This window comes from Mastomys coucha, unplaced genomic scaffold, assembly GCF_008632895.1.
Source record: "Mastomys coucha isolate ucsf_1 unplaced genomic scaffold, UCSF_Mcou_1 pScaffold6, whole genome shotgun sequence".
Taxonomy (NCBI): Eukaryota; Metazoa; Chordata; class Mammalia; order Rodentia; family Muridae; genus Mastomys; species Mastomys coucha.
The window spans coordinates 127,329,511-127,344,575 of NW_022196912.1; the positions used below are offsets into that span (position 1 = coordinate 127,329,511).

Here is a 15,065-nt window from a genome sequence, read left to right on the forward strand (position 1 = left end):
TGCCACAAGTCTGACTTCCCAACATCCCTTGGTCTCTCAGTGCCTGGATGGAGGCTGCTGGGGTAGGGATCATGAGAACTACTAGAAAGATCCTTCTCTGGGTGACTTCCTCACTGTAAAGCTGCCTTCCTTCCTCATCTTGGGGGAGGTGCTGTGGAGATGTCTTGGGTGGCTTAGATGTGGGGTGAGGAGAGTAAGGGCAGAAGTTGCAGGCTCTGTCAGCAGAAGCTAGGCTTTGTGCTTTGGGGTATGCCTGACTTTTCATTTTTGAAAGCCTCACAGACTATGTATATCTTTCCTATAAAACTGTCCATCTACTTATGTGTCTGCTTCTCTGTCTGCCATTCTCTGCTCTTTACAAGTTCTTGTTCTTCCTTCATGGCTACTGGTGTGGTGTCATGACAGTTGTTTTGTAGCCCTCTTCTCTCTCATCGTTGTCTGTTTCCTGTGGCCATCCTGGTATTTCCTACAGCCTGGCAGTGGGGACTTGACACTCTCAACATAGGTGCTCAGATGTTCTCTTCTCATCTTCTTAACAGAAAGATTGAATTTTGCTTGTAGAGAGTTGCAAGGGGACGGGATCCTGTTGAACATTTTTTCTTTTTTCTTGTCTTTTGTATGCTCAGCATTGAAGCCATTATGATCCTGTTCTTTGCGACACTTTACCCTTATAATTCTTCTTTATTCTTCCCACTTTATGCTTCCTCTGATGAGCATGTGTTCTGTTACCTTTTTGAGCTCTTTCAGCTTTGCTGCTCTGTGACATTTTATGTAAGCATTTTGGGGCACCTACTTCAAGGTGATGACTGTGGACTTGAAATGCAGCTGAGTCCTAGGGAATTTACCTGCCACACACAAACTCTCTTCCTCCATTTGCAGCACAGCAAGTTTTACAAGTAGGTGCCATGATCAAGAGCTACATACATGGTATAAATGCAGTGTTGGTATGTTAAATGTATATACTTCCCACACATGCCCACCTTGGCCCACAGTTTTTGGATGACCTACAGAGTCCCACGGCATTCATACACAATCTGGAAGGCTCTTTGTGGTATGCATCCCCTGTCCTTGCCAGTTGACCCAGTTTGCTTGTGAGATGGTGGAGACCCACAGCTTCCCTTTGTGGTTGCAATACAGGGAGTTCTTTGGCCAGTCTTTCTATTTCACCATGTATAAAACATCTCAGCTAAGTGGCTATTTAGATAGCTGCCCTCATCAGATGTTATTTAAGGGTCTTTGTCCTGCTATATTTTGGGGGGTAGGATCAGTGCCCATGTCACTGTGAAAATAACAGATACTCATTGTGCAATACTCTTAATGTGATAAAAGTTTCCTCTCCTTCAAGTTCCTCATCTGTGGTGCTGTTTTTGGGTACATTGGTGTGGCTTAGGGATTCACCTGAAGTTCAGCTGTTATTGTTTCTGCTGTTTTAATCTGAAACTTAGAATGAGCCAGAGCTCACTGACTCAAACCTCTGGAGGGGACTCCTGGTAAGGATCCTGGGTAGTCCTAGGGCTACATTTTGGTCTAGTGATGGCACTCTTGAATTTTTTTTTTTTCTCGGCTGGGCTGGGAACATTGGTCTTGCTCCATCTTAATTTGGGCCTATGTTTCCTCTTTCAGTTTACATGTTCCAAAGATGACCAGAGAGGTGTTTTCCCCTTTTCTGCAACCTGGTATTTAATACTGGCAGTCACTCTGAGGCTGTGTTTAGACTCTCAGTATTTCTCCCACCTTGAAATTGGAGGCATGGATGGATAACACAGGCTAAGTGAATACAGAGATATCTGCTTTCGATTCTCTTCTCCAGCTGTGGGCCAGATGGTTACACACTTGCCTCTTTCTGGTCCTGAGTGGGAAAGGTCTCTGTGAGGCTGATGCCAGAATCACCAGCATTCCATGTCTCAGCAGCTCTGGAGAGGCTTTCGTTTCTGGTGCTGGGAAGAGATGGTAACTTCATCCTCAGACCCCTCTAATGCACTAACTCACCAGTTTTCTCTCCTGTGCTCAATGGGTTTTCCTTGCCTCTGGGTCTGGCTTGCTCATATTGGCCATGAGTTCCTTCAGGGCTCACTCTAGAAATTTTGGTGGCATCTTTGTTGTTCTTAAGACAGGCTCAGAGCAGTCAGGAGGCCCTGTTTGGGTGTGAGTAGCTGGAGGATCCTGGCTGTACACCTCTGTTGATACTTTCCCAGTTTAGGGCTGCTGACTGAGTCTCCATGACCTGGTGTAGGTGACTAGTTTTAGAATCTACTTTTTTTTTTTTTGATGGTGGTTTTAGTTTTTGAAGACTTGAAGCTTCATAGATGCCTGGGTGTCTTAGAGTCTCCCTGTTATTTTCTACAGTGATGATTTCATGATCTTCCCCCTTTTAAAAGTAGTGCTACATATGCAGCAGGAGCCATGGGTCCATCCGTGTGTGCTCTTTGGTTGGTGGATTAGTCCGGGGGAGCACTGGGGGTACAGATTGGTTCATATGGAGTGGGTAGGTTGGTGAGCAGGGGAAGAGGAGATGGGATAGGGGGTTTTCAAAGGGGAAACCAGGAAAGGGGATAAGATTTGAAATGTAAATAAAGAAATTATCTAATAAAAAAAATTAGTGCTGGGGGATTGTCAAAGCTGTTGCCAGGATTCTGCCCTCTTGTGGAGAGCAAGGGATACAAATCACCTTCCTTATGTAGCTCAGTGAAGAAGAGTATGGGGTTCATAAAGATGCCCCTAAAATGTAGGAGACATAGACATCCCCGATGGGCATTCATAGTTGAAAGCCACTTCAACAGATACCTCAAGATTGGGGGTTAGGTATCATCTAGGTAGTTCTCTGTATTGCACAGTTAGATTTTAGCAGCTGTGGTGTTCTGGGAAGTGGTATAGGACACAGCTTCATATTACTTTAAGTTGAGTTTAAATTGTTTGTTTTTGTGAAGGAGCTCTGAGGGAGTTTATGCGTGCTGAGAGAGGGCATGAGCAGGGCAAATGGACAGTGTTTCTCAGGTGTCACTGAGGGAGGCCGTGCCTCGAGGGTGACAACTGCATTGGTTGTGGTTTGCTGTGGGGAGACCTGCAAAGTGACTGAGCCTTGAGACTGAGGTACAATGAGCACCTTGCTGCTGCAGGCATCTCCAGATGGCTGGGCCCTGTGTGAGTGAACACAGTCAGGGACTGGGCTCAGAGGAACCTGTGTGCTTAGACTGCCCTGCTGAGTCAGTTAAGGGTTGTTGTCCTTCTCGAAGATTCTGCATATTTCTACCTTTCTGTGGATCGACTGGAGATTTTTTTCTGGCTGGCAAACAAGACAACTTCTGTGATCCCAGAGCTGCCCTGGGAAACCCAAGGTTAGAGCAGGAAGATGCTTCAGTGGTTTCATGGGAATGGCCGATGAATGTTATTGGCTTGTTTAAGTGGCTTGTTGGGGATAATTCATGCTTTGAATTTCATCTTATATACTACAGCACACATGGCTCTCTAAGATGAGAGAACAAAAGATTCTCGAGGTTGCATTGCTGGAAACAAGGGGGCACAGACTGAGACTGTGCTTGGAGTGAGGTGAGACACCCCTGCTTCGACTTGCCCACACTTCCTCTGTAGTATGGAAACAGAGGAAAAAATAAGCAAAACATCTGCTTAAGGTGGATTGATTCAGGATGATGGCTCAGCAGAGAGCTCACTTCAGGCAGGGGTTGGTAGCTGTGGAGCAGCCAGGGCCAGAATCACTGAGAAGACATCAGACGTGGGAGACAGAGCCTTAGGTGGGCCAGTGGGAGATGAGGGCACCGTGTGGAGGTCTTTCTAAACATACTTAGCAGGGAATTTGATACCTTTGAATTTCACAATGAGGTGTTCACAGGAAGCTGGAAATGGGCCAGTGGGAGGTTTTAGTCAGTACGGAGACTTTGAAACCATCATGAAAACCCCAGATCTTAGCGCTATTATTTTCACCAGTATTTACATTAATCTATATTCCAACCCCATTGTGATATGTGAACAGTTGTGTTGGGGTTATCAGAGGTCACAGATTGGGACATAGGTATGGAAAGATTTAGCATTCTCTTTGTCTCTGTCTGTCTCTCTCCCTTCCTCTCTCCCTGGCCCTTCTCTCCCTGTCCCTCTCTCTTCTCTCCCTCTCCCTTCTCTCTCCTTTCTCTCACCTCTCTCTGCCTGTATTAAAATCACCTGTTCCCAAAAGTTCACTTGGCTGTGTGGGGCCAATTTTCTGAATCTGGCTATGCAGATTATGCAAAGATGCACCTGGTCAAGCAGAAGGTACTTGAGATATGTTCTGTAATCAATGCTAGGGTCCTGAAGTGGTCTCCCTTTGTAACCTGACTCCTATAGTGGCTAGAGAGGCTGGCCCTGGCACCCCCTGGTTGTTTAGAGACCCCATCTGTGTCCTTCAGTTTAGTCGTAAAACTGCCTTCTGCTTGGGGTTGTTCTATGTCCACGTAGGATATGGAAGTCCAGCCAGGTGCAACACAGAGCCTCAGAGTGATGACAAGGGTGGAGGGGTGTCATGAGCCTTGAGAAGCTTTTCCAAACTGTGGTATAATCCTGTGTCCCCAAGTTGGTCACCAGTGATAGAGCATATGACCCCTCTCACCCTAGTTAATAAGAAGGCATTTATCTCCTCTTACCATAACCAGAAAGGGACCTAGCCACTTCCTCCCTCTCTTCCCTAGGAGCCTCCGGTCGGTATCAGGTGCAGTAATGGTTATGACCACAAGGTGGCAGCAGAGTCTAATTCATGAGGCAGGCTCCTGAGGGAGAGCAGGAAAGCTGCTTGGAGAGTTGAGAAGGTGCATTTTGAACCATCCCAGTAGTCCTGCAGAGTTTTTCCCTGTACACTTAGATGAGATATATACTTTTGAGAGGAAGTAAATTGATCACCCTCCAGCCCCCCATTTTTTCTCCCGTTATATTAAAGACATATATCTATATAGATATATGTATATATCTATATCTACAGGGTAACCAATCTCTGTGGTGGTAGACCGTGATCACGTGACTGAGTCAGGCCTTCTCATGGACTCCGTGGTGATACCTCTTTCATTAATGAGCTTTTTGGAGAAAACACAGAGGTTGCTTTTCCTTCTACAAAAGTAAGAGGCATGAAGCACTGGTGATGAACCTGGAAGGCGTGTGTGGCATACTTCTTCCACGTTCTTACCAATAGAGTCTACTGGTCTCTCCTGCTGAGAACCTGACAGCCTGACTGCTTGAAGAAATCCCCATGATCAGGAAAGAAACATAGTAAAGTTTGGAGGGGACAGGCAGCTGGGCCTCAGATGGGGTCAGAGATCAAGGATGTTCACAAGAAATGGAATTTTAAAAAATTCTAGAGTTCAGAGTTATCCAGACAGAATGCTCAGGTCTAATAATATTGGAGAAATAACAACACAATATTAACATGCAGAAAGCCCCAAACTTTTGAGCAAAACCCAAAAGGATAAAACCATTTGTAAGTAGTTTAACTAAAACTCAAATAAAATATGTTTAGACGAAAAAAAAAAACCATTTATAGTTAAAAGGCTAACCTAGACAGTATTTACTTTAAACTTCCAAACAAAACAAATCAAAACATCTGTGAGAAACATGAGCCAAAATAAAAAGAAAAATTGAGTCCTAGAAACAGACTGAAAATAACATTGGGAAACAAATACATCCATGTAAAGAAAAGTGTGGAAATAGTATCTTGTATTTCAAAAACCAAAATAAAGTTTTGAGCCTTTTAGAGTGATGCCCCTGCTGCTTCTGACGTTTGTTACCCAGGCACATTTATAGACATTCCTTTTGACCCTATTTAACCTCAACCTCAGCTAACACATTCGGACTCAACCCTGCCACACCCAGTGATTGTTACCTAACTCCAGTTGTCTGGGTAACCACTATGGTTGGGAGCATGAGGAGGCTCTTGGTCCTCTGTCAGTATTTTCTAGACCAGGCAGTAGCCACAGCAGAGGGATTTAGCTCCACCTAGGATGTTATCTCAGACCTGGGGCATGAGGCTAGTGGAAAGATCTGTGGTCCCCAGGGTCTTCCTCTTGCTGTTTGCACTCTGGCTGCTCCTTGTGATTCCAGTCCGGTGTTCTCAAGGCCATCCCACTTGGCGTTACATCTCATCGGAGGTGGTTATTCCTCGGAAGGAGATCTACCATAGCAAAGGAATTCAAGCACAAAGACTGCTCTCGTATAGCTTGCGTTTTAGGGGCCAGAGACATATCATCCACTTGCGAAGAAAGACACTTATTTGGCCCAGACACTTGTTGCTGACAACTCAGGATGACCAAGGAGCCTTACAGATGGATTATCCTTTTTTCCCTGTAGATTGTTACTATATTGGCTACCTGGAGGGGAACCCTCAATCCATGGTCACTCTGAATACTTGTTATGGGGGCCTGTCAGGGGTCATGAAGCTGGATGACCTTACCTATGAAATCAAGCCACTCAATGATTCACAGAGTTTTGAACATCTTGTTTCTCAGGTAGTATCTGAGTCTGATGACACAGGGCCTTTGAATGGATGGAAGCACTGGAGCCAAAATACAGGTCCTCCCTTCTCCAGATCAGAATATGCTGATGGAGCTCCCCGAATATCTACTAAGAACTACGCTACACATCCAGCTGCTATAAAAGGCCATTTTCAAGCAACCCATAGTATATATTCTGCTGCTCAGGGTGATAAACAAGAAGCAACGGTTGGTTATTTGTTTCAACTCATTAGTTTAATGGACACCTTTCTTACGAGTCTTCATATGCGGTACTATGTCTTTCTCATGACTGTGTATACTAATCATGATCCATTTAGAAGTGACTTTACTGTACCAGGAGGGGATGCTCATAATTACTACAAGTCAGTGTTTTATAATAAGTTTAGGCCTGATGCAGGAACCTTAATTAATAAGAATTCACCAGGAGATAATGACGTTAATCCAGCTGAAAAGAGTATATGTTCTGCTTCAGCATTTATTTGTATTGGTGAACATGAACGACATTCTATAGAAGTTTCTGTTGTACTAACCAATCGTGTTGGAAGGGCTTTGGGCCTAAATTTTGATAATGAGAAGGAGTGTGTCTGCCAGAGAAGGAACACCTGCATTATGTTCAAGTCACCTGCAATAACAGATGTTTTCAGCAATTGTTCTCTTGGGGAGGTAAGCGATATACTTAATACCCCTAATACGATGCCATGTCTTTTCCACGACCGTCATGTTTATCATAATACATCATATACTTATAAGTTTTGTGGAAACTTCAAAATAGAAGAAAATGAGCAGTGTGACTGTGGATCATATAAGGCGTGTTATGTAGATCCCTGTTGTGGAAGTGATTGCAGGTTAACACCTGGTAGCATTTGTGATAAAGAATTATGCTGTGCAAACTGCACCTTCAGTCCTTCTGGGGTACTCTGCAGACCTATCCAGAACATATGTGATCTTCCAGAGTATTGTGGTGGGAAAAGTTTCGTTTGCCCAGGTGACACTTATCTGCAAGATGGAACACCGTGCTCAGAAGAGGGGTACTGCTATAAAGGTAACTGCACTGACCGCAATGTACAGTGCAAAGAAATCTTTGGTGTAAGTGCTACGAATGCTAATATTAAGTGCTATGACCTCAACAAACAACAGTTTCGATTTGGGCATTGTACTAGAGCAGAAGAAAGCCTCACATTCAATCCTTGCTCTGATAACGATAAGGTGTGTGGAAGATTGCAGTGTACCAATGTCACGAATCTTCCATTCTTGCAAGAACATGTTTCATTCCATCAATCTCTTGTCTCTGGATTTACATGCTTTGGGCTTGATGAACATCGTGGGACAGAAACAACAGATGCTGGAATGGTAAAAATGGGTACCCTGTGCTCCCAAAATAAGTTTTGTAATCGAGGAGCTTGCAGTGGAAGTTTATCTCAGTTGCATTATGACTGCAGCCCAGAAAAATGCAATTTTAGAGGAGTGTGCAATAATAATCGGAATTGCCATTGTCATCTAGGTTGGAAACCTCCAAGGTGCAAACTCGAGGGACCTAGTGGGAGCACAGACAGTGGGTCCCCTCCAGTTCAAAGGCGCATAATAAAACAGAACCAAGAACCAGTGGTATATTTAAGAATGGTCTTTGGTCGTATTTACCTCTTCATTGTTGCACTGCTCTTTGGCGTGGCCACTCGTGTAGGAATTATTAAAATTTTTAGGTTTGAAGACTTGCAAGCTGCTTTACGTTCTGCACAAGAAGGAGCAACCAACAAGCCAACTTAAAATGAGTTAACCCTCTCGCCCCTGTAAGATAATGAGAATGCAAAAAAGAAAGTCTGAATGTCAGTAGCGGACAGTTATATCATGGGGACAAAAGCTGTGTTGGATTCAGATATCACCTGTTGTTGGTGGATTGCTGATGCTCACACTGGAATAAATCTTTTGAAACTGCAAGTTGCTACTTTTGATTGTGTGCTTTACATAAGTCATCAGAAACTCTGCTAAGTTTGCTCCCTTTGGTAGCAGGAGGAGACCTTTAGCCATCACTGGGTCCTAGCCTTAGGCCTCTTGTCTCAGGATTAATGGAAATTTATCTAGATTTCTTTTAAGAAGTTATTTATGATATCTTTATAAAACATGGCTCTTGAACACAGAGGCTTTCCCACAACTTTATCTCTGTGTTTTTTGGTTGTTCCCCTCTCTCATAGCTTTTGATAGGATTTTCAGGATCATTGCTTAGAGGAATGGATGGAGTGAAGACAGACTTAGGACCCAGTTGAGAAAGTGTTATAGGAGTGAAGATGCATCACCTCATATTAAGCCAGACAACTGATATTTAGATCATCACCATTAACACAAAGCCATGGCTCACTAAGTATACTACTCACAACCTCATGGAAACAGCCTCTCCAGAGCTCCACTAACAGGCACAGCACAGAACACAGTCTTGTGAAAGGATATGCTGAGTCTCCCGGAGGACGACTCTGAGTGCACTGAACAGAGAATCAGTCATTGGTGTACTCTGCATCTGAATATGTCCTTCTGCCTTGCTTTAGTATTCCTCGATCTATGTATGTATGTATGTATGTATGTATGTATGTATGTATGTATGCATCTCTATCTATCTGTCTGTCTGTCTGTCTGTCTGTCTATCTATCTATTTATCTATCTATCTATCTACCCATCTATCTAATCTGTAGTACATGGTATAGACTTGTGTTTGAAAGTAGTTTATCCTGAAGGATATTGGGAAAGGGCTGTTCTCTTAATGTGCTCAATTAACTTTATCCACATATTTTGTGAGCTCAAGTAAAGTTCCTTGGGATCATGACTACCTTGCTGCATCGATGTATAAAAGTACACTGAAAATGAGGTAGAGTTGTCTGTATCACTTGACTATACTCTGCCTCACTCCTCTCTCCACTGTTTATCCTCAGGTTTCTCTAGCATTGACAAGAGATAATTCACACCCAACTTGTGTGTACACCATAGTAACTGTTGCCCATGATCCTGCACTTCCTAATAATTCATAACCCCTGCAAAGTAGGTTCTGGCAACATAAGAGCCACCACTGGGCCACCCAGCAAGGACTGTGGAGCAGAGAAATGGGATTGCCTCTTTTTGGTGTGAATGTTGAGCTCCCTAAACATGTTGAGGGTCTGGAGTTCATCCCTCTGGAGGCCCTGAAGCCAATTAACTGGTTTTCAAACCAGATCTAAGGTTTACCTTAGGCTCTTTTCTTCCTTGTATGTCTAGGTGTGCAGGCTATGTATGCAGGCTGAGTTAATCTAGCATAGTTTAGCTAACCAGAGCTACAAAAGCTGTGACAAATTTACAAGGATTGACCACATGGGACCCTCTTGTAAGAATTTTTTTTCTGATGGTGTCATGAAGAACATCCCCCCCTTTTACATAAGGTTCCAATTGATGTGGACCAGCAGGCCATTTTTTAGTGACAGGGTCCTAGGTGAGAGGATCAGAATGAGAAAATAAATAACATAGGAAGGTGTGTGTGTGTGTGTGTGTGTGTGTGTCTGTGATTGTGTATGTGTGTCTCTGTGTGTGTGTATGTGTGTGTTTCTGTGTGTGTGTATTTGTGTGTGTGTGTGTGTGTGTGTTATAAATTCAGGCATAGACATGCTATTTTTTAACTGAAGGGAAGGTAAGTGTCCAATGGGAAAAGTGTGTTCTGCAGTAGGAACAATCATCTCTATAGGCATTAAAACCCAGCTGAGGATCTTTTGAAGCAAACACAGTGTTGGAAGAGGGAGGGACAAATTCCAGCTACAGGGTCAGCTTCTCTATTTATAAGCCCTTGACAATCTGTCAGTAGCACCATTTTGATGGGATGTCTTTTATAAGCTAATTCCTTATACAAAGGAAGTTTATTAAGAAATATAGTATATTATATAAAGTTTGCAAGGGAAAGTGTGACAATCAGCAGAAATCCACCATACATTAGACAAAGTTATCAGGATATTAATCAAGAAATGTTGCCCAAAGGGAACACAGTGTATCTCAAGTGCTCAGACGCTGAGCACTCAGTGGCCTTAGGACTGACAACTAAAGCTCTTCAGTGGGGGAAGAGGTGTGTTTCCAAGATCCCCAAATCACAACTTCCTTAAAGCTCTATCCCCAGGCCATTATTGTGCTTGCTAAGCATATTCCTGGTATTAGACAAAGAATTACATTCCTTCTCTATACCTGGGATCAGAATCCCAGGAAAAAGCTCCCCCAAGGCCCAGACACTAAGCTATTCCTGGCTTTGCCCAGTAAGTTCCTCCTCCATATATTAGAGCCCCAGGGAAAGCCATGGATTGGCATGTCTCCCAAAACTCAATGACCAACCAAAGTTTGATTCTACCAAAGCTTGCAATGGGAGAACCAGCGAGTTTACTATACTTCCTTACAGAAGATGAATGGGAATTATTGGCAAGAATACAAGTAATTTTACAGCAGTCATGCTGGTGGATCTGCACTCAGCGTGGCTACATAGGTGTTTTCCTTGTCAGTTAACCTCTCCAAGCCAGTGTTCTAGTACTTCCCAAGACTCCTTAAGCTACTTGTAATTATGGAAAAACTAAATATAAATGGCTTAGAGTTGTGGCAGGAAACTAAGGTAAGGGTCTAATGATCTTCTCCATCTAGTTCTGCTCAGAGGGAAAGCCAACAGTTTACAGGCTCAATTGTGATGGACCTTCTCAAGTAGGCATAGCTGCTCTTATACAGACAGTAGCTTGTGGCTCGGAAGATGTTCCCTGAAGCAGACTGGCACTCAGGAAAGTACAAATAAGAAGAACTAGGTAAATTTTGATTCATAGTGTAGAGGAAATGAGAGCATGGAGAAGACTGGGCCCAACATGTAGTTTGATTTTCTGCTGCTGTGATAAACACCACGACTGAAAGCAAGTGTATGAAGAAAGGGCTCATCTGGCTTACAGGTCATCATGTGTTTTGGAGGGAAGTCAAGGCAGGAACTGAAGGCAGAATTTGAAGCAGAGATAATAGAAGAATGCCACTTACTGCCTTGCTACCTCTGGCTTGCTCAGCTGGCAGTCCAAGTATATCTGACTAAGGATGTCACTGTCAGTATGTTAAATCTGCAAATTGTGAGGTGAAGACCAAGTCCACAACTATCTGAATGAAGCAAGATTTAGTTTTTGGGTACCATTTGGCTGTCTCTAAGACAGGATTTTAGAGATCAGCCCCAGAAGGCTTCTTGAGGTCCCTTTTATGGGAGGGCAGAAGTGCTTACAGGGGTGAGATAGGTGGCTTTTAGATAGTGTTAGAAAAATACAGTGAAAGAGAAAGAACAAAGAGAAGAATATGCATCATGTTAAAGAGGTATGAAGTTTGGAGTAGTTTGAAAATGTTTTGCAGTTTATATCTCATCAATGAAACAGGAACTTATTTTTAATTACAAATAGAAACCATAACTTGCAAGGGCTTACTACAGTGGGCTTCCTTAATGGGCTTCCTTAAAGGGCAAGGTATAGGGACAAACAGGACAAATAGGAACACGCTTCTAACTACAAACAGAAATCTCAACTTTCAAGGTATATTGTTCCTGCCTTGGTCCCACACATAGAGACCTGGGTTCATCTACATTGATTAGCAGTTAAGAAAATACCCCGCACACATTCCCACTAACTAATCTCCTAAAGGCCGTTCCTTTGTTGGGGTTCCCTATTCACAAGGGACTATAGTTTGTATTAAGTTGACAAAACTAACCAACAGAAAGAGGGTTGTAAAGGGAGTATGGTTTAAAGGACAGCTTCTCTGACTGAACCAATGAAAACCTGCTGTTCAATTGCAAAGGATGTAGAGTAACATGTCATGAAAACATGTTAGGATGTATAAGAAGTCGAGAAGCATGCCTATTAGCAGGATGATACCACTTTGTGCTGATTTTCTTCTTGGATTTATGGCTTTGGGGCAGATTATAGAGTTACTGATCAAGAAAATAATTGCCCTCTACCCTTGGCTCACCTAGTAGTTCTCTGCTGTTTGTCCTACAGACTGAAAATTTGTGACATTTATGCACACAGTAATTTCATGGGCAAGCTGATTAGTTCTAAAGCTACTGAAGTTGCTGTTCTAACAACCCTTGAATTATCATCAATATATTTTTAATTTATTATTTATTAGTTTTGGAGAATATTATACATGAGCACCATATTTCCAGCATTTCCATTCTTCCCTTTTCCACTTGTTTCCATGACTCCTTCTACTCTTCAAATTCATTAGATTATTATTTAATAATTTATAATGTTTTTTGCTTTTGGATCCTGTCCTCCTCGTCCCACTACTGCAAGCCTCCTCTGGGTTCTGCCCTCCTCATGCTTTCCCCAGAGCCAGGGTGGACCAAACCAGGTGTTTTGAGTGTGGCCATTAACCGTGGCATCCCTCTTCCATAAGAAGACTTCGGACATATATGTGGATGAACTAAAGGAATATAATTGAGTGCTGAGAGGCACCCAGAGAGCTATGATTAGAGATGGAGGAGCCTTAGAGAAACAAGTAAAGCAGCTGGAGTTAGAAATTAAGAAGATGATCGAGATTAGTGATAAAGAAGTTTGCAGGGTTTTAGCTAAGGAGCTTGTACATCTACTGAAACATAAGGCAAGAACTTTTGCTGTAAGCTCAAAAGTCACGTCTATGTCCACCCTACCAAAAGTCATAAATTCTCAAGGAAGATGGCTGGTAGGATGTTTACCAGCTACTCCAAAGAAAATACAAGCAGTCACCAAGAAAACAGGTCTACAGAAGACACTGTAAACAGTGCAGAATTTCCAGAAGGAAAACGTGAAGTGGAAATGATTGAAGAAATAACCAATGACACCATTGATGACATCTTTCATGGCTCTGATGATGAAAAACTGTGAATCAAGTTTTTGACAAAATTGGAATTTAAATCTCTGAAAAGATGGCTATAGCTGTATCATTCACAAGAAGCTCACTGTCTGCCTCTGCTTCAAGTGCTGCATTTTCTAATGAAGAGATTGAATGGACAGTCAAAGCATTAGGGGTAGACTAGATAAAAAAGTCATACATAGAATTCTTACTTTGTTCTAAAGTGGCTCCAATGTAGGTTGCTTTTACAAAACACATTTATTGGGCAAAAATGAATACCATGAGTAAACAATTGTTTCCTGACCCATGGCTATTTTGAATCTTTTGTCAAAGAATGCCAGTGATTCAAAAATGGGAACAGTTTGGGTTTTGCCTAAAGCCACCACCTAGTCTGCAATGTGGCAAGCCGAGTTCTCTTTTGCATGGCATAGGGAAATGGTGGCCTTGTTTAGTGTCAGATTATGTTCCAAATCTTACACTGAAATCAGAATTCTTGTTAAATGCTGTTAGGCATCAACATCAAGAGACTTGTAAAAATATTAAACACATATTGTTAATTCTCTATCTGTTGCTGATTCTTTGTAGACATTTATGTTAGGATCACAGGCAGTACAGCTGCCACATTATTTTTAAACCATGTAATATGCTATTTAAACATCTTTCTTAAGAACCATCAGGAGAGTTTTTACTTTTCTTCCATTTTTCCCCCTTTGGCAGAACATTCTAGTTGGTAAATTTATTACCTTTTAAAACATGCCTGGCACCTGCCTTAAATAGCACAAACATATTGTACTAATCTTTAAGTTAATTTATCTGACAAAAATCAATTACATTTTAAAATAAAATTGAGACTTAGAACAGTAACTCATGCTGTCTTGTAAAGATTATAAAAGTAAATTGGATATAATTGGCAAAGTGAAGTAAGAAGACACTGAATTGATAACATTTTATAGTAGGGAAACTGTACTTTTGTCCTTCTTCCAAGAATTGAGTTTTTCTCCATAGGAATTAAAACTTAGTCTTTGCTGAACTGTGAATTGCATTAGTCTATGCATTAAGCCCCCTAAATCAAAGCCATTCTTCTAAAGGAAGTGCCACTACTATGGCAGTACTTGATCTAGATTTCTTCTTTCCCCCTATCCTAGCCCTCTTCCCCTGCTTCTGTGAAGGAACTTCCCCACCCACCCACTCCTGCCTCACTACTCTGGCATTCCCCTATGATGGAACATCAAGTCTCCATAGGACCCAGGGTCTCTCCTCCCACTGATGCCAGATAAGTCCATCCTCTGCTACATAGGTGGCTGGAGCCATGGGTCCCTCCATGTGTATTCTTTGATTGTTGGTTAAGTCTCTGGGATCTAGATTTCTGAAGTAAAAATGTTTTCGTTTTATTGTGTTTTTGGTAAGTAAACTGAAACTTTGTTAGAAGTTGTTGCTGCTGCATACACACAGACCCATAAATGTATATTTACATATTATCTATGCATTTATAACTTGCAGAGTACATTAGTGTTGCTCATCTGTCTATGCCTTTAGGGAAGATATTGAGGATTGGATAACCTTAGAGGGCTCATTCCTGAAGAAAACAAATTCATTATTGTTCAACTAGGGTGCAGGCCTGTGATCCCGACACTGTGGCTGAGGCTGTGGCTGTGCGTCAGTTAGTTAAAAGGAAGCAATGCCGTTTTGTCCTATTCACAGTGTCTTTTGCCTTACAGAAGCTTTGCAACTTTATGAGGTCCCATT

The 15,065-nt window shown here is 42.3% G+C and overlaps 1 protein-coding gene, 1 pseudogene and 3 gene segments (V, D, J or C); 2 read left to right on the forward strand and 3 right to left on the reverse strand.

Moving 5' to 3' along the window:
* The window catches only part of LOC116080189, a 1,139,691-nt gene that overhangs the window by 168,767 nt on the left and 955,859 nt on the right, over positions 1-15,065 (reverse strand).
* Positions 1-15,065, reverse strand: part of LOC116080190 — a 607,419-nt gene that overhangs the window by 75,384 nt on the left and 516,970 nt on the right.
* Positions 1-15,065, reverse strand: part of LOC116080186 — a 1,015,034-nt gene that overhangs the window by 64,848 nt on the left and 935,121 nt on the right.
* LOC116080185 (disintegrin and metalloproteinase domain-containing protein 20-like) lies at positions 3,983-8,420 on the forward strand. The gene has a single exon (XM_031356471.1). It carries the CDS (start codon positions 5,976-5,978, stop codon positions 8,247-8,249), a length of 2,274 nt encoding a protein of 757 aa, XP_031212331.1. The 5' UTR covers positions 3,983-5,975; the 3' UTR covers positions 8,250-8,420.
* Positions 11,414-13,503, forward strand: LOC116080403 (annotated as a pseudogene).